We start from the raw sequence: 22924 nt of genomic DNA, 5'->3' as shown, positions 1-22924 counted from the left end.
AAATCTATATGTGATGCACTGTTGTTTCTCGGAGATACTTTTAATGATTTCAAAGTTACAGGCTAGACACTATTGTAGTAAAACAACAGCGATGACGACAACAACAACAACAACCACAACAATTAATTCAGTTCAAAAAGGAGACATACTAACATGTACACAATCTAGAGGGAATTGACACTTATTTTCATTTCCATTGGTTTTCAGAATTATGTTAACACCACTGGATGGAAGAAACTTAATGAAAGGCCTATTGTATCTCAAAACTGACAGGCTGTGCGATATATTTCTCATTTATGTTTATTTAACAAAACAAATAAAAATTCTCTATCCCATATGTTATTCACTACTATCTTTTAGCTGTACAAACACTGATATCAAGACTTTACTTTAAATCAATGAGTTTCAATACGATTCTGGCAGAATCTCCAAGTGATTTTGCTGTATGGCCCCGCTAGCCACAAACACAAAGAGGAAAATGTACAATTAATCCGGCTGAATAAAAGTTATGACTTTTAATAGGTATACCACCAAAAAATTACAAGATCAGTATGTTTTATGTCAAACACTTCAAGTACTTGGACAATAATCTATTGTACTGATGACTAAGGGCAGAGACGTTTTTCAGAAGTTTAAATTGTGTTTATTGATTTGAAGGAAAACTTCTTACACAGAAAATAGAACCAAAGATTAAAATACACTTTGCAATAAACATGAAAAATTGAGGGAAACTTGATAACTTTTAAATGATTGTAACCATCTAAAAATGTATGCAGTCAAACCAGTAAAGAAAGTGCTATTCAAAGAAACATGCTTTTGAAAAACTGAAGCATGACAGGAGTATATCTTATGAAAAGAATTCATCATAAAATGCATTTATCATCAGCCAAATTCATTCAGCATCACATTAAAATTAATTTGTTTTTATTTTCAGTATATTTACAAGCAATAATCCTGCCCTCACCCCCATCCCCGCCCCACCCAAAAAAAAAAAAAAAAAAATTGAAAAATGTTATCAACATTTGATAAAAGAACACAGAAGTATAAGCAAAGACAGGGTTAAAACCTTATGGACATCTTGCAGTGACAGTAAGAAGAAAACTTAGTAAGTAAAAAACCATTACCATGCACTGTGTTGTATGCAGTGATACTGGGCGAATGAAAAGTTTTGGAGGCGAGACGTGAGCGTTCGAACCGGACTGAGTCTTCGTGGGTAACATACACTGCAAGAAACATGTCCCTGCTGTATAGTGTGTCCAACCCAAGTCATACATCACTGTACCATAACACACAGCACACATAACTGGAAAACACTGACTGCTTAACACAGGGCTCTGGATCATAAAATCACTGGAGATATCACTGAGTGTATAACACAGGGCCCAGTATCATAAAATCACTGGGATATCACTGACTGCTTAACACAGAGCCCAGTATCATAAAATCACTGGAGATATCACTGACTGTATAACACTGGAGATATCACTGACTGCATAACACAGGGCCCAGTATCATAAAATCACTGGAGATATCACTGACTGTATAACACAGGGCCCAGTATCATAAAATCACTGGAGATATCACTGACTGTATAACACAGGGCTCTGTATCATAAAATCACTGGGATATCAGGGAGTGTATAACACAGGGCCTTACACCATCACGATGCTGATTAACCAACAGTGGGCACACAAAATGAATATCTAACTGACAAGCACAGGACCTTGTGCCACCTTGATCTCAACTGGTAACAATAAGAGTCTTTTAAAACCATAACACTGGAGATGACACAATGTGACCAACACAGGAATTAATTCATTTCCCTGGCAATAACACTGAACGCAGGGCTTTCTACTGTCATAATTCTTACTGGACACACAAAAAACTACCTGAGGAAATAGTGTTAACATAAACTCACTTCCAAAGAGCTTGTCAAAAACCCCAAAATACATCAAATCTGAATCACACAAAAAGTTGAACTGTAAATATGCTGTGCTCCAGAACTATATCAATACTATATCAATAATGTAAAAAAACATTGACTGACCTACAAAACAATCAACAAGGTTGAACAATTTGACCCACACAACGCCAAGTACACTGATAAAACTTTACTCAGAAACATATACAAATAGGCTCCTGTACCACTGCTGACGTCAACATAACCAACCTACCTTAATGTCTGGCTAATATGAGTAGAGAATGCTTTTACATACAAATATATTGACAGGAAAGCTATTGACAATTCATTTACATAATTTACAAAATAGCACAAAAAAATAATGTATATCTATTCATTGCTAATTTAGTTAATGTCTTTAACTTGACCCTGATTACTGTAAAAATAAAAATTTGTTAAGAATTTACGGAGGAGGCAACATGTTTAGCATCATCATTAGATGTATAAAACATATTTAGAAAAAATTACAACAATTATAAGAAGTCTTTGTAATCTTCTATATAATATATAACACAGGCCTCGAAGGAAATGTTTCAGGGATCTTTACATGGAAGGGAGTTAGGGTGTATCCTTGGGGCGACTCAACACAAAAACTTGTCAATATTGTTGTCAGGGGTGGAGATAGGGAGAATTATCACAAGGGTGATTGGCTAGAGTAATGTGTGTAGGTGTTGTCAGCAACTGAGGTGGGGAGAGATATGCCTGTGGTGAATCAACACAGGAACGTGTGTAGTTGTTGTTGTAGGTGGGAGTGGGGAGAATTAATTCAGGGGTGACTGAGCACAGGAACAAGTGTGAAGTTGTTTTCGAAAATGGGGGTGGGGGGGAGAATTAAATCAGCGGTGACTGGGAACAGGAACATCTGTGAATTTGTTGTCAAAGATAGGGGTGGGGAGAACCAACCCAGTGGTGACTGGGCATAGGTACATGTGAAACAAGAATACAGTGATAGTATAACTTGTGCTTATATATAACACTATAAGATACAGCAGTTAGCCACAAACTCAAGTCAGTGTTCATTAGTACAACTATATCAACCAGTTCACACAATGCGAAATATCTTAATAAAAGCATTAATTAAACCAAACCAAAAATTAAACAAAAATCTCTGTCCTAAAATAAACTAACAAAAACAACAAAAGGTTTGATCTCAAAATGAACATAAACCAAACAAAAACGAACTCTGTCCCAAACTAACTAACCCTGATAAATGGAGATAAACACGATTGACAATGATGAAGTAAAACATTATAACCACCATTACTTACACTACCCTACATTAACTTCAATTATCAAAATTAAAATTTAGTTTTATTTTTAAAAAAATATCGTTCTGTATTGAATTTCACTCCTAGTTATAACAATCCAATGTTATCAGTTCTATATTTCCCTCTAACTTAATCAGCTAAGTGCTCAGTTTACATAATTCAAATATAACATAAATGCCTTAAAAGATATTCAAAGTTTTCAATCGAAGGCTTATCGAAATTCTGGTGCTATTAAAATCTATTTTGTTATATGATCTACTACAGTTCTTCAGTGAAGTCAACTCTACATCATCCCTGAAACTAGCAACCCAACATGGCAGCATTTAAAATTTTCTTTTAGAATTCTAATGATGCTTTGGACTTAAGCTGAGATAATAAATTCACACATTACATAATATTCTGTAACAACTCCCATACCTGTTATAAACAACTCTATTGTACAACTCCTAAAAAAATTGGAAAAAAACTTGAAAGAACATCAAAACTTTATAATAGGATACAACCTCTCCACAGGAAACCCATGTTACCAGATCATATGTATCATTATAGACAGTGTGAAAGTGTATACCTCAGAATGAAATAAGGAAGTTGAAATCCCAAATCTAATATTCAGGAATATTTTCTTTAAACCTGTATATCTAGTTTAAATCCGTTTAGTCTTTTCTAAAACTCCAACTGAAATCTATGAATGACATTTTGCTATTTCAAAAGAAATCTATTTCAACAAAATTCCTTCAAGCTATATATATATATATACTTGTTTAACACATTAGGCATTAAACAGAAAGTGCTTTAGTTTTCAAATAGGACAGGTTCTGATGTTAAAAAGAAAGATTAAAACATAAAACACAAACCAATTGATCTGTATGGGAAAAAATTAACACAGTTTCGATGTCACTCACTTGAATAACATGTAGCAGGATACTTGATAACAATGATCCTTTATGGTTTATCACACTGCCAAGTAGGTAAACAAAATACACCTTACAGGTAAACATTATGATACCTAACAGGTAAACAAAATACACCTTACAGGTAAACATTATGATACCTAACAGGTAAACAAAATACACCTTAAAGGTAAACATTATGATACCTAACAGGTAAACAAAATACACCTTACAGGTAAACATTATGATACCTAACAGGTAAACAAAATACACCTTACAGGTAAACATTATGATACCTAACAGGTAAACAAAATACACCTTACAGGTAAACATTACGATACCTAACAGTAAGAACCAGATATATACTAGTAATAATCTGTACAATTTGGATAACTTTATATTCTTTATCATATTTTAGGTAAAATAATTAAAGACCGATAAAAATTGATAACAACTGGTAATCTAGATTTTTTTCTATCAATTTTTTTATCATTCTGAGCCTTTCAGTAAACATTTGTTTTGTTTAAAACTTACAGAAGAAGTTTGTTTGTAAAAGAGAAAAATGAATCTTTATCTGAAAATTGATAAATTAAATTTGATTCAATATTTGCATATGTCAATGCTTGAAAGTTTTACCACAATAGGTTAACGACATATACCTTAATTAATGAAATTGACATACCTGGTATACCTTGATTTATGAAAAAAGTTTTCTTGACATAAAATATATTCTATAGTCCCCTTATTACACATGCAAAAACATGCATAAACAAAAAGGTATCTAGTCTATCTTTGTCTACACTAAATAGATTGCAATCATGTTATATTTATCAAATACACTTACTGAGTCCATACAATTTATGTTTAACTTCAGTATATTGTGTATAATATAATTGTCATATGTAATGGCCAGGCACTGAACATGCACTAAACGGTATCCGATCATTTGCGGAATAATTGTACAGCAACAAGTACTTTTGGGAGAAACTATTAATTCTGACCATATACTACGTTTGGGAACACTTTTCTTTTGAATTGATACTAAGGTCTTTGAAAATTCTTTTTATAACTAAACAATATGAAATGTCTCTCAAACCCTGGCTATAATCACTAGATCCCCATATTCAACACCGTAATCATACAGTAATTGAGAATAAATTATTTCCCTTTTCATGCTTTAACTGTAATGAAGTAAAACTGCCATGAATTTATTTCCCTTTTCACACTTCATGCAAATCACATGGCGGTTGAGATTTATTGCTATTTCTGTGTTATTTAATAACTAACTAATGTATTTCTGATATTAGTTATCTCCCCTTACGTGCTCCAGATTTTATAATGCACATACAAATATTCTGATGTATCTTCCTTTAGATGGTGTTGATATGTAGCCATGTAAGTCATATATATATTACAATTTACATAAGCCATTTTTCATGCTATTACCACTGTGTAAATATTACACAATTTGACTATACAGAGAGGAGTTGTCTCCCCTGACCTACCTGGACACGTAGTTGACTGCACTCCTCACCATGACAAACCCCCTTGGTGAGATAGTACTCACTAATCTCATCTAACTTGGTGCTGAAGTCACTACCAACTGAAATATACAGTCATTCAGTGAGTTAAATCACAGAATAAATATCATGGTATGATAGGAACTCTAGGAACCATTATCTGGACAGATCTTAATGCTAATTTGTCTCTATTGAGCTTTTCCATTCAAAATTTCAGAAACCTTTGAAACATTCTTTTTACATTATGGTCATTTTTATCAAAATGTATTTTTCTTTTTTGTGCAATGATTTCATGTTTATCTATTATATAAAACACAAAATTATAAATTTATTGAATACACTATAGATATTAATAACAAAAGACAGTCAAGCCCCATTGTAATACGATCATATATCCCCCATACTCACAAGTCACTCAGATAACCTTACTTTCACTTTAACAATTGATCTGATCACCTTGACCCTTGGTCACTTCTCGTTTACTTCTAATCAGTTTTGGCTCATAATATCTTGACCGGATGAATTTAAGACCACTCTGGTAGGCTTGATAATGGCCATTGGTCATTCAACTTCCTTTTGTAGTTTCAACCATGTAAGTTGGAGAAGTGTACAATAGATATGGTTGTACTATAGACTAATGCTGAAAATTGCTGAATTTTATAACTTTTCAAACCAAAAATAACTGAATGCCTTCTGTTAGATATATGACTGAAGAGAAGAAAGGCTTACTTTGTGGAGAACTAGGTAAGTACAGCCCAATGTTTCTGCAGCTACCAATACTTACATGTAGGTTCCTCTGGTCCTCCGTTAGACACCTGAGTCTTAGCTGACGGACATTGTCCCCCATCTCCATTCACTGTTGAGGAAACACATCTATCATTCACTTTCCTCTCTTTTATATTAAATGAAGTAGCTTATAACATATTTACACTAAAGGATGATCAGTCCCAAAGATGACACAATTGTTGTACATTTGACAGTTGAACAATTTTTGAAATACATAGTGAAATGACAGTAATTTCAGTTTAATTAACGACTGAATTTTTTCACTTATTACTTCTTCTGGGGTTAAAAGATATGATAATGTAAATACAGGCAAGGATTTCCCCTGACATAAGCTGACACATCTGGACTGGGAATTTCTCTGTAAGACTTTGCATTTACAGGCTGGGAGTTCCCTTTATGACAGGAGTTTTACAGACTAAGATCTCTCTTTATGAGAGGACATTTACATGGTAGGAGTTCTGTTAAATGACATGACACTTACAGACTTGGAGTTCCCCTGAAGGATGGATGTCCCCTGCACAGCTATCTAGTTTGATGGGAGTTACCGTACAGGTTTGGGTACAGTGACCATTACATTCCCCAGACTTGCTGCGACTCCGAGTCTCAATCACACACTTCTCTTCACCATTCTCCTGTAAATAAATCAAACATTCTAGAATTTATCACAAAAGATAACAATATTTCATGTTGTAAGGTGATGTTATTTCCAAAGCTCAAGGAAAAAAAACTATAATTCTGTTTCTAATTGACTTTATTGTATATCATATCTATTTTACATAATTTCATTTCTCCCTTGAAGATATCTCGAAAATTAAAAACAACTTTGAAATGAACCTTTAAAGTAAGCTAACTTTCAGTATCCTCAAAAGTAAAGAGATAATAATGGCACTGAAAGACAATATTAAGCCTCATCTCATCAAGGGGAACAAGTAGGCTTTATCAGATTATCTCCCAATTTCCAGAAGATTCTAAATTGCAATTATATTCTATTTGACATTTCTCTTCATGTCTATCACTTACCCGTTTACAAATGACTCTACTTTCTGTCTCTTTTCCTTTTCCCATGGCAGAGGGTCGTGGTTGACAGTTGGCAGTGGGTACAGGAGGTGCTGTTTCCTGTGGAGCTGCTGACTGTGTTGCCTGGTGGTACCGCTGGAAACATTTTATGGCACGTAAGGTACTGACCACTTCTGGATTATCTGGCTGAATCTCCAGTGAGATCTGGTAGTGTTTCACTGCTCCAGTATAATTCTTGGATGCCCATAACACATTGCCGAAGAAGAAATGAGATGAAGGCTAGAAAACAATAGGGAGACAAATTTCCTTATACGTGTATACAGATCTGAACTGGAAATAAACATCATAACGTGTAAGTTTTCTTTCAAAAATTATGAATTTCCAAATTCATTTGGCTACATATTATATCCATGCTAGGCGTCATATGTCCAAAAATAATTTTCCAGAAGACATTAATTTGGTTCAGTATTTAATCTATTTTCACAAATCAAAAACATGGTTACCAGTACATTATTATCTATTTGTCCATTGTTCTTTCTTTTAATGACCTTGACCTACTTCAATATCGCTGATATTGAGAGCATCCCTCATGACCTTGACAGCATCATCATAGCGACCCCAGCGGTAAAGGATATTAGCGAGGTTAACGAGGGGTACATCCTTGTACTTGTCCGGGACATAAACCAGAGAACGTCGTATACACTCAATACCATGGTAATTATTGCCAATGATACGCCAGTACATTCCTGCCAAATTGTACAGCATCCATTTAGGGCCAACATTCTGAAACAAACAGAGAAACAATCGATACCATCAACGATGAAATTGTTTAAGTAAAACATTCCTAGTCTAATAGCCATCAATCAACTATCAACCACTGTAGGTACAGACTACATGAACAATTTTTCACAACAAAGATGTCTGGAATGATACTCCTGTGTATTAAGTTTCTAGTTATAGGTAGAGAGGGAACAGGGCATTACTATTAACCAACAAAGAGATAGACATTCTGATTCTGGTGACCTCAATCAACTTCTACACTCTGCGGGAACGTAAAAACATGAAGTGCAAGAAAATATCTGTAAGACATCAATACCTATAGATAAGAATATCAATATTTGATTTTTTTTTTATAAATCAATATAGAAAGTGTAGTCAAAGAATTTGATAAAAATCACCATGCCAGAACACGAAAATAGCAGAGACAGACTTGTTCACTTAAATATTGTGCAGTTATAACTTATGGCAACAAACAAATGATTGTTGCTATTAGAGGTTACCTTTTTGAGAGCTGTCAGTATCCTCTGTCCGACTTCCTCCTCTGTTACCACTCCACCATTCACATGGTTCAGCAATGTCTGTAACACACCACAACATAACAAAGGTTGAAAATATCTTTGAGAACAATTGACCATGATTACAAAAATTATCTGTATATCAAATCTGACACATCTAATAATGTATTTGAAATTTAAATATTTTAACAATTTCAAAAAACAAAAGATGCCAAAAAACTTTTCGAGGTAAATGTAAAAACACTTAGTCTATTCTCACCTGACGGATTGACTTGTCAGACATTTTGAGTGGCATCCTTGTGCGTTCCTCCCTGCTTACAGATTTGATATGGTCGTAACTCTTCGCACTTCCCTCGGGAATCTCCTCCAGAGGAACACACACTGGAGGGTACCAGGGTAGTGGGTGCTCGTCCCCAGGGGTCAGGTTTTGAGCCTCTGTCAGTAGGGCCTTTACCCTACAGCAGAGAAAGTTCGTTACTTATACCTCATCAATACATGAAACATCATATAAAGACACAGACAAAATGAAAGAAATATTACATGCTCTCATTATAGTTTAAATTTTAATGAAGTAAATTAAAAGACATTGAAATTTTTTTTTCATAATTATGTAAGGCATAAGTGCATTTAAGAAATGTAAAACAAGAGATTTTAGAGGGATCTAGATGTTCACCATCGTATGATCTTTATAGGTTCTATGTCACATCGTATTGTTCCCCTTTTTCTCTCATTTCCTTTTATCTGCTGTAAATTATTTGCCAAATGAATTTTACAGAAGGACAACATTGATGGGTGGGTTTATTACAGGACAATAACACTACACTGGGTTGTAATGCAGGGTAAATATGGTACCAATAATGACTGATAAATCCATCTTCCTGGAGTTTTTTTGATTTTATTTCCCTGTGTTTCATCTTACTTTGGTATAGAAAACACAACAATTAACAAGTGTCTGGTATCCAAAACCCTCACATTTCAGGAAAACATACACTTCCTTATTAAATTGTTTCCTGTTATTGTTATTCCTGAATATAATATCCTGCATCATACAAGTTTAACTGAAGTGTCTTTTTCCTGTAAATATTTCCTGAAAGCACATCCTTTATAAATGTTGATAGGATGGAGGAAGTAAGGCAATGATTACATATGGAACAGGGATCTATCTAGCTGTTGTTACAGAATCAGTCTACTGTGTCCTGGGTAAACCTGTATCACAAGGCTGTGAGGACTGTGAGTTTGAACACTTTGAAGAAAGAGCATTGAAGAAAATGGGCTTAATTATATGAAAACAAGAAAACTTTAAACAGCATCAAAAGTGTTTTGATAAAGTACTGTTTTAGAACATATTTGGTTGGATTCAGTGTTTACTCATAGATTATAATGCAGAAATGTAAGCATAACATAGAACAAGTGTTTTCTTTTTTACACAATCTGCTGGTGTGATTCAATTATCATAGAACCAGTGTTTTCTTTTTGACACAATCTGCTGGTGTGATTCAATTATCATAGAACCAGTGTTTTCTTTTTTACACAATCTGCTGGTGTGATTCAATTATCATAGAACCAGTGTTTTCTTTTTGACACAATCTGCTGGTGTGATTCAATTATCATAGAACAAGTGTTTTCTTTTTGACACAATCTGCTGGTGTGATTCAATTATCATAGAACAAGTGTTTTCTTTTTTACACAATCTGCTGGTGTGATTCAATTATCATAGAACAAGTGTTTTCTTTTTGACACAATCTGCTGGTGGGATTCAATTATCTTAGAGAGATTCAAACAGGAGTTTCAACAAAACCAAATCCTATTTAAGTTTCTATGACAATAAAGATTTCATATTGGTCTTGTGGACAGCCTTTTCCCAAAGCTGTATTCATTCATGATGAAGGGAAATAACATAGAATTGATGGTAATGAAAATAACATTGATACTCTGTAACACTAACACCAGAGATGACAACAAAAGCAACATCCATCTTGGAAGAGCTAAATAGCAAAGAAGCAGTCTTGAATCTGTTAGCCCTGTATGAAGGTGATAGGGTGATCATCATGTGTCCAGCCCTCCACATAGACCCTACCCCAAATCTTTTTTGTTTAAGTCAAATGATTTTCTGGGAAAACTTATCAGAATTCCATATTTTCTGGGAATACTGAACAGAATTCCATATTTTCTAGGAATACTAATCAGAATTCCATATTTTCTGGGAACACTTATCAGAATTCATTATTTTCTAGGAATACTAATCAGAATTCCATATTTTCTAGGAATACTAATCAGAATTCCATATTTTCTGGGAAAACTTATCAGAATTCCATATTTTCTAGGAATACTAATCAGAATTCCATATTTTCTGGGAAAACTAATCAGAATTCCATATTTTCTAGGAATACTTATCAGAATTCCATATTTTCTAGGAAAACTCATCAGATTTCCATATTTTCTAGGAATACTAATCAGAATTCCATATTTTCTGGGAATACTGAACAGAATTCCATATTTTCTAGGAATACTAATCAGAATTCATATTTTCTGGGAATACTACAGAATTCCATCTAGGAAAACAAATCAGAATTCCATATTTTCTAGGAATACTAACCTGAATTCAATATTTTCTAGGAATACTAATTAGAATTCCATATTTTTTGGGAATACTGAACAGAATTCCATATTTTCTAGGAATACTAATCAGAATTCCATATTTCCTGGGAACACTTATCAGAATTCCATATTTTCAGGGAATAATGAACAGAATTCCATATTTTCTAGGAAAACTAATCAGAATTCCATATTTTCTAGGAAAACTAATCAGAATTCCATATTTTCTAGGAAAACAAATCAGAATTCCATATTTTCTAGGAAAACAAATCAGAATTCCATATTTTCTAGGAATACTAATCAGAATTCCATATTTTCTAGGAAAACAAATCAGAATTCCATATTTTCAGGGAATAATGAACAGAATTCCATATTTTCTAGGAAAACTAATCAGAATTCCATATTTCCTGGGAACACTTATCAGAATTCCATATTTTCAGGGAATAATGAACAGAATTCCATATTTTCTAGGAAAACTAATCAGAATTCCATATTTTCTAGGAAAACTAATCAGAATTCCATATTTTCTAGGAAAACAAATCAGAATTCCATATTTTCTAGGAAAACAAATCAGAATTCCATATTTTCTAGGAAAACTAATCAGAATTCCATATTTTCTACGAATACAAATCAGAATTCCATATTTTCTGGAAATACTAATCAGAATTCCATATTTTCTACGAATACAAATCAGAATTCCATATTTTCTAGAAAAACTAATCAGAATTCCATATTTTCTAGGAATACTAATCAGAATTCCATATTTTTTTGGAATACTGAACAGAATTCCATATTTTTTTGGAATACTGAACAGAATTCCATATTTTCTATGAATACTTACTCAAAACCTTTATTTTCTGGGGAGAGATATATCATGGAAAGGTTGCGTGGATCAGGGACTTTCTGAACGTGGGTGTCACACTCTTCTTTACTGGGCCAATCATCATCCAGCAGGGGCATCTATAAATCAAAATGTATCAAAATCTTAGTAATCAACACAGATGGATTTGTAAATAGTATTCTTCATAAAATATACACCAAACACTCTATTAAACAATAGATATATATGGTTATCACACAAAACAATACATCAATGATAAAACTACCCTTCATTAATCACAGTATGTCACACAACACCTGTACTCGCATGCTAATCTCCAGTAAACACTACATAATTTATATTGAACCTATATATCGCAGAATACTGGTTTCTTCATCATATTCACAATATCTATACATGAATAATCTGCGATATGCCTAGAGAGCTAATATCCACAACATCTATACATGAATACTCTGCAATATGCCTAGAGAGCTAATATTCACAATATCTATACATGAATACTCTGCAATATGCCTAGAGAGCTAATATTCACAACATCTATACATAAATACTTTGCGATAAGCCCACGTAACTAATATTCACAACATCTATACATAAATACTCTGCGATAAGCCCATGGTATCTCTGACAAAACTGAAACAGATATGTCTAGACTTATTATCAGACTAAGACTTATTACAAGACAATTTTTGTATCGCCCTTAGCTTTGACAGTATCAGATCCAATGTTTGGAAGGGAAGCCATGAGTAACATTTTAGTAAACCTTCCTCCACAACTGTTTCTCTATAAGTGACTAGTTCAATGAGCATTGACCCTATTACCTACTTTAACAGTGGCCTCTTTGTCACGTCCATCCTTAGTGAAGAGAGGATCACGCACAGGTTTAGAGTAGTCAGTGGTGGAGAGTCTCTCATCCCTTGTATTAGTGAGCTGTAATGTTAACACATACACACTGGGATATTAGGTGCCATAGGTGTTGAGACATACATCTACCTGAGTGTTTCTATATCATGTTTATACACCTCCATGATAAAGAGAACATCTAACAAGACAGCACTAAACGTGAAATTATCCCCCACGTCCCGCTGTTTAAAGGAAAGATGCGCAATCACATATATATGTTAATATTACATCAAGTTGAATTTCTATTTGATATTTTTAATTGTTCCATACAAAGTATTGACATGGACTGCTTATACTCGGGTATTAGCTTGATGCCTGTACAAAGTTTTGAGTACTGGGTAATTACTTTACGCTGTAAGAGAACTGATTTGAAAAAAAACCCTTTTTTATTTGGCCTGTTTCCATGGCAACAGAAAATCTAATAAGATGGTAAATTTCCCCATAGCGAAATTTACTAGCAGCTTAATAAGTGTAAAAAGTTTTGAGCAATTATCTTGTACTGTTTCAGAGAACTGGCCCAGAAAATTTGAAATTTGTGATGTGGGTTATTTGTTTCCATGATAACAAAAAAATTTTAACTAGGGCATTAACCTAATATGTACAGAAAGTTTTGTGGAGTTGAGTGGAATGGTTTCAAATTTGAAGCCTGGAAAGGAATGTTATCACTAATTTTGTGGTTTTTGACAATGTTTCCATGGTAATAGAAAACAATAGCAAAAGGTACCACTAGGGCACTAATCTAATATATACAGAAAGTTCTGTGAAGTTGAGTTGAATAATTTTGAAGTTATAGCCAGAAAAAGCCCTTGGACGGATGTGCACACACACTCAGTAACACAGGGAACCCAAATTAAAATCCACTGCAAATGCTTTTCGTGAGGGATAAACAAGTGATGCTGATGATTAATCTCGAAATCTAAATTCAGAGATAAGTTTCAGAAAATTTCTAAGATGGCCTCTTATGAAAACGATCGCATAAATAAGTTTTGTTTGGTCCCTTGACAGTAATGGCTATTCTCTTGTGGAAGTTTTCCTGTCAAAACAGTCAGATTATCGTCCCAGTTTTGTTATTTTTAATATCCACAATTTTCTACAGTAAAAGGTGAAACATCAGAAAAGTAAACTTTAATTGAAGTATTCCTCTGACAAGGCTATCAGTGCTCCAGTAAACTGTACGCTACAAACTTATCTGAGCTCCAGTAAACTGTAAGCTACAAGCTTATCAGTGCTCCAGTAAACTGTGAGCTACAAGCTTATCAGTGCTCCAGTAAACTGTAAGCTACAAGCTTATCAGTGCTCCAGTAAACTGTGAGCTACCAGTTTATCAGCGCTCCAGTAAACTGTAAGCTACAAGCTTATCTGTGCTCCAATAAACTGTGAGCTACCAGTTTATCAGCGCTCCAGTAAACTGTAAGCTACAAGCTTTTCTGTGCTCCAGTAAACTGTAAGTTACAAGCTTATCTGTGCTCCAGTAAACTGTAAGCTACAAGCTTATCTGTGCTCCAGTAAACTGTGAGCTACAAGCTTATCTGTGCTCCAGTAAACTGTAAGCTACCAGTTTATCAGCGCTCCAGTAAACTGTAAGCTACAAGCTTATCAGTGCTCCAATAAACTGTAAGTTACAAGCTTATCTGTGCTCCAGTAAACTGTAAGCTACAAGCTTTTCTGTGCTCCAGTAAACTGTAAGTTACAAGCTTATCAGTGCTCCAGTAAACTATAAGTTACAAGCTTATCTGTGCTCCAGTAAACTGTAAGTTACAAGCTTATCTGTGCTCCAGTAAACTGTAAGCTACAAGCTTTTCTGTGCTCCAGTAAACTGTCAGTTACAAGCTTATCTGTGCTCCAGTAAACTGTAAGCTACAAGCTTTTCTGTGCTCCAGTAAACTGTGAGCTACCAGTTTATCAGCGCTCCAGTAAACTGTAAGCTACAAGCTTTTCTGTGCTCCAGTAAACTGTAAGTTACAAGCTTATCAGTGCTCCAGTAAACTGTAAGTTACAAGCTTATCTGTGCTCCAGTAAACTGTAAGTTACAAGCTTATCTGTGCTCCAGTAAACTGTAAGTTACAAGCTTATCAGCGCTCCAGTAAACTGTAAGCTACAAGCTTTTCTGTGCTCCAGTAAACTGTAAGTTACAAGCTTATCAGTGCTCCAGTAAACTGTAAGTTACAAGCTTATCTGAGCTCCAGTAAACTGTAAGCTACAAGCTTTTCTGTGCTCCAGTAAACTGTGAGCTACAAGCTTATCTGTGCTCCAGTAAACTGTAAGCTACAAGCTTTTCTGTGCTCCAGTAAACTGTGAGCTACCAGTTTATCAGCGTTCCAGTAAACTGTGAGCTACAAGCCTATTTGTGCTCTAGTAAACTTTAAGCTACAAGTCAACTTGTAGAATTTAATTGAAGTTCATTCAAAATAAAATTTGACATTAACTCTTTCCTCCTTTCCTATCTAAAGATATGAGAGGTGTAAAGAATCTATTAAATCATGTCCTATAAACCTGTTATTTTTCAATTTTATGTATGATATTTATAGTCCACTACAATTGTGATCACTGGGTGGGAACATCAGTTCAATCTTTGGTGCTGTGTACAAAGAAGTGAGTTCTATTGTATAGCTGACCTGTTTGCCCTCTTTTAGAGATGTAGCATCCACAATTTCTTCCTGTATCTCATAGTATTCGACAATGGAGGCCTTCTTTCCCCATGTGCACATGAGCACCTGTTTCCCCTCACGGTCCACCATGCGACAGTATTCACCTACACAACAGTTTAAAACCATAGTAATATTTAGCTTTCTTGTATTTAAACACCATTCATGAAACAAGGACTGCTCAACCCCTTTTCTAAGGAAAATTATACTGTAGATTTGGTAGGTTCTTTGAACTGCAAGAATTTCTTTGAAATTTTGGACTTTGTCCTTATGAAATTATTTTAACAAAAATCTATAAGTTATAAGTAAAAACATTTGGTACTACACCTATATCTATAGTGGAGTCCCGTATCTTGAAGGATTCAAATGCTTTACGCTGCAGTAGTTTGACTTCATTTGACACCTGTTCTGATAAAAGTTTCTCATTCTGGTTCTGCCAAAAATCATGTTTTTTCTGGTAGTCCTTTAGATCATTCAGTGTTCTTTGAAGTGACCTGAAAAATAAAACAAATATTTCAGAATGGGTTTACAAGCTGAAAAATTACTCTGATAGCAGAAATCCTAGGAATTGTATCAGACTTTTGTGTATTTTGATTCTACATGAAGGTAAAAATACACGAAATTTAAAAATCTACAGCTCAATAATATAAATCCTACATGACTCTTGCCATGCACTAATAAATCGGGAAGGATGACCTACAATCTCCTGAATCAATCTGATAACAATTGATATCTTTGTGTTTGATTCTTTATAGATTATAAAGAATATTTTAGAGACAATAACTTCAACATTACACAAAACACAATCACAGAATTTGTTTTATATCTTAAATCATTCATTTAAAAATTTAAAAAACAATTTAAAGAAAAGCAGTCTCATCATCAACATAATGGTTGCTATGAATCAACATCTGAAATACACCATGGGGACACATATTCAGGAACAGTTAGGATGTATATCATTGATATAACATATTGTTTTGATTTCTGGGAAGTTCCATTCTGAAGCTATCACAAAGTCAATTGACTCAGAGATTTCACATTGCTATTCGTTATTTCAAAAGACTTGGACATCTGAGTTTTTTAACAAGTTCTTTTAAGATACAACTTATGATATTTCATAATGGTTATGTTACATATATTACCTGTGCTGAGCTTCCAAAGCATTTTCAAGTTTAGAATGGCAGTGAACAGCATGTTTGCGTTTTGCTGCCGCCTCAAAGTCAGGTTGGATCTTCAGAGTATTTTCAAAGCAGATCACAGATTTATTGTATTCTGCCAGTACCTGAAACACAATAAGGAAGGTCAAAGTTCACCTACTTTACTCTAGAAGTACCTATATCTTAATTAACTGGGTCAAAGTTCTGCTGGTACCTTGTGGTTATATTACTTATATCACAATGAGCATAAGTCAAAGTTCATACAAGTCACTGGTTACCTCTCTCAGAAAAACAATCTTAATATCTGTATTAAATGAAGGTATAAATCTTAATCTATTTTACGCCTACTTAATCGCAGAAAGTTGTGAACATCAACTTACTGCATAGATATTTCCAAGAGTGAAGTGGTTGACATTTCGTTCTTTAGAGATGTCTAGGGCTGCATGAACAACAATGGCTGCCTCATTGGAATAGCGTGCTCGATGTAGGACATTGGCTAGACTGATTAAGGCGACATCCTTCTGGTGTCTGTAGTTAACAAAGAACAGTCAACTGGACAATTCATGGCAATTACTGTCTACCAGTACAATGCAATGCACTACTTTCTACAAATTGTTTTCCAGAATACATCAGGTGAAAGTGTTACCAAGCGGGAATACATGAATTATACAAGAAATTGTTGTTTGATATTGCTGTCATGGTTACTCAGAATATGAAAGTGCAATTTAATTTACCTATGAATGAAAATATCAAACCTGGTGGAATACCAGCCAATAAAACATCTTTGTGATAATTGGTAATTCTAACATAAGGAAGTAGCCATTATAACTCAACCAACAACCGAAACCCAATATAATATCTACAAACCAATTTTCTATTTATAGTAACAATGATTTTGGTCTTAAACCTTGAGACCATGTCCTCTTTTTTCAGACAGCAAGCAATGGATGGTGTCGTGAAAGAAATTAGCACAAGGAAATTACTTTATACCTATTTCACGCAGCACATTTCAGTCTGCCAAAGATTCCAAATGCCACAAAATATCATTAATTCATAGCATGATTGATATCTAAAAGGGAGGTGGGGGTCATACCATACTTACAAAAATCATTCTGTATTAAATGGTTAGCTATTAGCAAGTCACTTTGAATGTATCAATGATTAGCAAGTCACATGATATTAGCATTGCACATTGGCTTTCCAAATTAGGGCCCCTCCAATGCATTTCATCATGCTTTTCTCACCTGGGAGAGTAATGTAGGGCCCGTCTCACACACTCTATCACCTGGTACGGATCACCTTTAATCCTCCAATAAAATGCAGCCATGTTATACAACACCCACGAAGTGTCATTCTGAAAAAATACCACAGGAAGATGTCTTATTACAAATTAAAAATTCTTTCTTCCTTGAAAAATAAATTATTTCCATTTTAAAACCTTAGATATCAAAATATATGAAAATATTTAATTTATTTAGACAAAGATTGAAAATGTAATATTATGTGTTTAAAGTTCCAAAATGTAGAATCCTTATGAAGCCAATAAGACCTTGAAAAGGTTTACCTTGAGTAAGGCATGGTACACTCTACTACCATACTGGTCTACATCATCTTGGTAGATTATGGCATTCTTCAGACCCAGCTCTGGTGTCCCTGACAACAGGTCACGTACCTTCATACCCTAGAAACCAGTAAACAAAATATCAGGTATCATAGCAACATAGCTCAGGTGTCCCTGGCAACAGGTCACGTACCTTCATACCCTAGAAACCAGTATACAAAATATCAGGTATCATAGCAACATAGCTCAGGTGTCCCTGACAACAGGTCACATACCTTCATACCCTAGAAACCAGTAAACAAAATATCAGGTATCATAGCAACATAGCTCAGGTGTCCCTGACAACAGGTCACGTACCTTCATACCCTAGAAACCAGTAAACAAAATATCAGGTATCATAGCAACATAGCTCAGGTGTCCCTGGCAACAGGTCACGTACCTTCATACCCTAGAAACCAGTATACAAAATATCAGGTATCATAGCAACATAGCTCAGGTGTCCCTGACAACAGGTCATGTACCTTCATACCCTAGAAACCAGTATACAAAATATCAGGTATCATAGCAACATAGCTCAGGTGTCCCTGACAACAGGTCACGTACCTTCATACCCTAAAATCCAAGTAAACCAAATGTCAGATGTCATTGCATCTTAAGTCAGTTGTCACAACTGGCAACATACTTTCTTACCCTAGAAACCAGTAAACAAAATATCAGGTATCATAGCATCCTAGCTGAAGTTTCCCTGACAACCAGTCACATACTTTCTTACCCTAGAAACCAGTAAACAAAATATCAGGTATCATAGCATCCTAGCTGAAGTTTCCCTGACAACCAGTCACATACTTTCTTACCCTAGAAACCAGTAAACAAAATATCAGGTATCATAGCATCCTAGCTGAAGTTTCCCTGACAACCAGTCACATACTTTCTTACCCTAGAAACCAGTAAACAAAATATCAGATATCATAGCAACATAGCTCATGTGTCCCTGATAACATATCACTAACTTTCATACCCTAGATACCAAGTAAACAAAATATCAGGTATCATACCAACATTTTTCAGATGTTTCCCACAACCAGCCACCACACAACTGCATTTCCTACAAACCCCGCAGACAAGTAAACTTTATCATAAAGGGATCAGAGAGATGATGGCTAATAAAGGTCATGCATTTTTTTTAAATAGTCAACACCATGATCTCAATGAGAGATACTCTACTTCCTTGTTCAATGTGAAGGATATGCCTGTAAGTATGCCTTGAGGTCGTGTTGTTATTAACCTTGTTCTCATTTGAGAACGTGACATAAAAGATTAACGTGATGGGTGTTGCCAATGAAGTAGAGGACACTTAACTTTACCAAAATCCTTGTCTTATTCTTCAAATATTTTCATTTCAGGGAACTTCTCCGTAAATCTTTTTGTGGTTCATGTTTTGTCCTTGTTTCATCCATTCCAAATTAAGGTTGCGATTTTATCTATCATGTCGGGTTTTTTTGGTTGTCTTTAAGAATTTTTTTGTATATGACACATGCATACTGTGAAATCACACATTTTCTAAGCTCAATTTCATGGTCAATGACTATTACACATTTCTGTGAATGATTCTATGGAAATGAAAGTTGAGGTAATAGCTAATTCAGTGAAATTAAATCCCCACAAAAAATTGCTGACTTTACAGAAAAAAAATAAAGACAAAAATTTACCTCTAAATGCTCAAAGGCATGAATGCTGTAGTCAAGTTCTGAGAAGAGAGTACAATCAGGTGGGGAATGTATACTATGGAGGGGTTGGTTCACATCTATGTGCTCCTCAGGTCTGAAAGTACAAGCAAGTCTCTGTACACATTGTTCACAGGCAGCAAAAATATAACAAGCAAAATAAGATGAACCATAATTGTATAAATGGTGACAATATTTAACTTTTGTTTTAATCAAATTAAAAAGCAATTTTATTAAGATTCTCCTAAAAGTGTTCAGAGAAAAGTTGAATTATACAAGATCACTTTTACACCTTTAAAGTTATTCCTTGAATGTGTCTACATATTTCACACGATGGAAATCTGTATTTGCAGAAATACATATCTAGACTATGTGGATTACAAATTTGCCATTCTTTCATATTTGCTCAACAAAATAACTGTTAAAGTTGGTAGCTTAAATACTTACCTGATACCTTTGTTTTCAAGTGGTAGTACAGTGCTTATATACAGGTCAAATTCAGGCAGTGGTTTGCCTGCTTTTAAACAGTCTGGATCTGTTTTGTAAAACCTTTGTTCTAAGCCTGTGTCTCTGTCTTCATTTCTATCAATTTCATCTTTTCTCGTCAGTAATTCTGCCTTAAGGCCTTCCAGCATCTCTGTCCGCTCATCCTGCTTCATGAAAGCCACGAGGTCGTAAGGTCGTCGTAGGTTGAAGACAGTGTCAGCCTATAAGAATACAGGAACAAGATCATTTTTACGCCATGCAGATACACAGATCTTCTTCTGACTATAAGACTTGTAAATTTCTTTGCTGTCAGATCATTATGATCAATAACAACACCCGAATGATACTGCAATCAACATGGACATATTACTTGGGAAGTCATTGTTAATTAAAGAATTGTGTAACAAATAAAACCATTTAGTGATATAAGATATGGTCACAGCTTTAATTGGAGATATTTTACACATTTGGTTCACTGTAATTATACAGCCTTTTGGTTGATTTTTCCAGTGATGGTCGAGGAACTATCTAAATAGTTAAACATTTCTTGATGAGGCTAAGTATGTCACAAGTCTAGCTGTTGTTCCATATTTATAACAGATCTGTGACGAGATGTCTTTTTTCCCTTGTATTTATTCATGCATGTTCATAGTTGACAAGTTTTTGCTTGACAAACTTCCAGGAGTTTTTCATTAACATTCCAGGACCTAATTCTTTGTAGATTTATACAAAATACGGAACATTAAGGAAGTGTTTAAGAATTAATATCACTTTTGCAAAAAAATACTGTTCAGTTAAAAATACCCTCATTGCTTGCAATGTTAACCAAATTCTTTACTATGTACATGTGTCACAACCCAAAATATCAAATTTTCACATCCCTGTGACTGTGGTGAGATTACTGGTTCTAAGTTACAGCTGAAAAATAATCTTTAATTTTTTTCATTGTGATCTAATATTAGTTTAAAGCAGACAAATTTTATAGTTCTCATGTGTGACTTCAATCAACCACACCCCATGGGACTCCATCCACATTTTGAACACCTACTTTTTTCTTCTAACAACCAGGCTCATACAAAAAATATGGAACTTAACTGTCAACTTCTAACAGAATTCAATGTTGATTTGTTGCAATTTTAACCGATTATCTCCCCTTTCACAAACAGCAACTCAATCAAAGATGATCTGTTGTATGGCAATCTACCGTCAAATCAGGAAAAATCTGTTTGGGTTTATCATTTCTAAATCATAATTAGTGCGCAGGCTGAAAACTGAATACCAAGTATCTGTCAGGTTTATGGTACAATTTGAACAGGTGCCCGTTCAAAGTCTGTTTGTAACATACATCATATCTGAAAAAATAGTCACGAGTCGATAAATGGGGATACATTTTTCGCCTCAGGTTATCTACAAAATATGTAATAAATCAGCAGGTTATTATGAGCATGTGATCGCAAAGCATGTGCCAGGTATTGAGAGGTAACGGATCTAGGCTTAGTTGTAATATTGATTTCAGTGGTCGGTAGCCCACTGCACCTTGATCAAGTGACACTGTTCCTAGCCGACAAATTTTCAACCTATGGCGATCTTGCATCAATTTCAACAGGTGCAGACACATCAGATATTAACTAAAGTTATGTGTTTACCTGAGCCCGAACTAAGCCTTCTTCGGTGACAACCCAGTGTGACGATCCACCAGCTATCGGAAAGTGGTGGGCTACAAGTAACACCACAACCAAAACAGTCGCCGCCATCTTGTGATCCTCATAAATATTCATGACGGAATGATATGCGACTTCCGCACCAAGGCTACAACAAACGAGCGGACACCACGTGTCAAATTGAGCGAGTTTATTGATCGTTAGATAAATATATTTAAAATTTTTATGTATGATATACAGTACATGACTATTATAATATCTATGCACCTGCCAAGTAAATAGTGGTTGTACATGTTCAGTTGTACCTGTTCTATCGATACAGAGATATAGATCAAACATGGGACTTCGACGTTCAGTAAGCCAAAGACAGAAATTTCAAGACCTAATACTGTGTTTGATATCTAAATAAACCCAAACGATTTCTTGCGGTCAACTTTGGTTAAATATAAATAAGACAAGAGAAAATAAGCAGGTTTTACAACATTTCTACTGGGGCGTTTAATACCTTTATTCGTGATACGTGCCTAATTTCCGAAATAAATTAATAAATCATTAATGTTTAGGCTTAATTAAATAAAGTTTTACCGATTTCTCGTGTTTACAAAATAG

General features: G+C 34.6%; 1 protein-coding gene across 2 annotated transcripts in view; it reads right to left on the bottom strand.

Annotated features, from left to right (window-relative positions):
• The window catches only part of LOC132553782 (tetratricopeptide repeat protein 17-like), a 44583-nt gene extending 22151 nt beyond the window's left edge, over positions 1-22432 (bottom strand). Inside the window, exons 1-19 of one of the 2 annotated variants that reach the window (XM_060218058.1) lie at positions 22301-22408; positions 20616-20875; positions 20154-20265; positions 18448-18564; positions 18128-18237; positions 17264-17411; positions 16869-17008; positions 16051-16217; positions 15694-15830; positions 13001-13105; positions 12173-12291; positions 8996-9191; positions 8722-8799; positions 8000-8224; positions 7445-7720; positions 6906-7056; positions 6423-6494; positions 5624-5721; positions 1125-1223 (exon numbers count right to left, since the gene is read on the bottom strand). In XM_060218058.1, coding sequence (XP_060074041.1) covers positions 1125-1223; positions 5624-5721; positions 6423-6494; positions 6906-7056; positions 7445-7720; positions 8000-8224; positions 8722-8799; positions 8996-9191; positions 12173-12291; positions 13001-13105; positions 15694-15830; positions 16051-16217; positions 16869-17008; positions 17264-17411; positions 18128-18237; positions 18448-18564; positions 20154-20265; positions 20616-20875; positions 22301-22408 — 2718 coding nt within the window. Of the gene's footprint in view, positions 1-1124; positions 1224-5623; positions 5722-6422; positions 6495-6905; positions 7057-7444; positions 7721-7999; positions 8225-8721; positions 8800-8995; positions 9192-12172; positions 12292-13000; positions 13106-15693; positions 15831-16050; positions 16218-16868; positions 17009-17263; positions 17412-18127; positions 18238-18447; positions 18565-20153; positions 20266-20615; positions 20876-22300 lie in introns of both variants that reach the window. The other variant, XM_060218059.1, reaches the window with a different exon arrangement.
• Between the last annotated feature and the right edge of the window lie 492 nt (positions 22433-22924).

Source organism: Ylistrum balloti, unplaced genomic scaffold, assembly GCF_031769215.1.
Source record: "Ylistrum balloti isolate Yb309-2 unplaced genomic scaffold, AGI_CSIRO_Ybal_v1 Utg370354, whole genome shotgun sequence".
Taxonomy (NCBI): domain Eukaryota; kingdom Metazoa; phylum Mollusca; class Bivalvia; order Pectinida; family Pectinidae; genus Ylistrum; species Ylistrum balloti.
The sequence above is the reverse complement of the archived record's forward strand: the minus strand, read 5'-3'. Positions and strand labels throughout refer to the sequence as shown.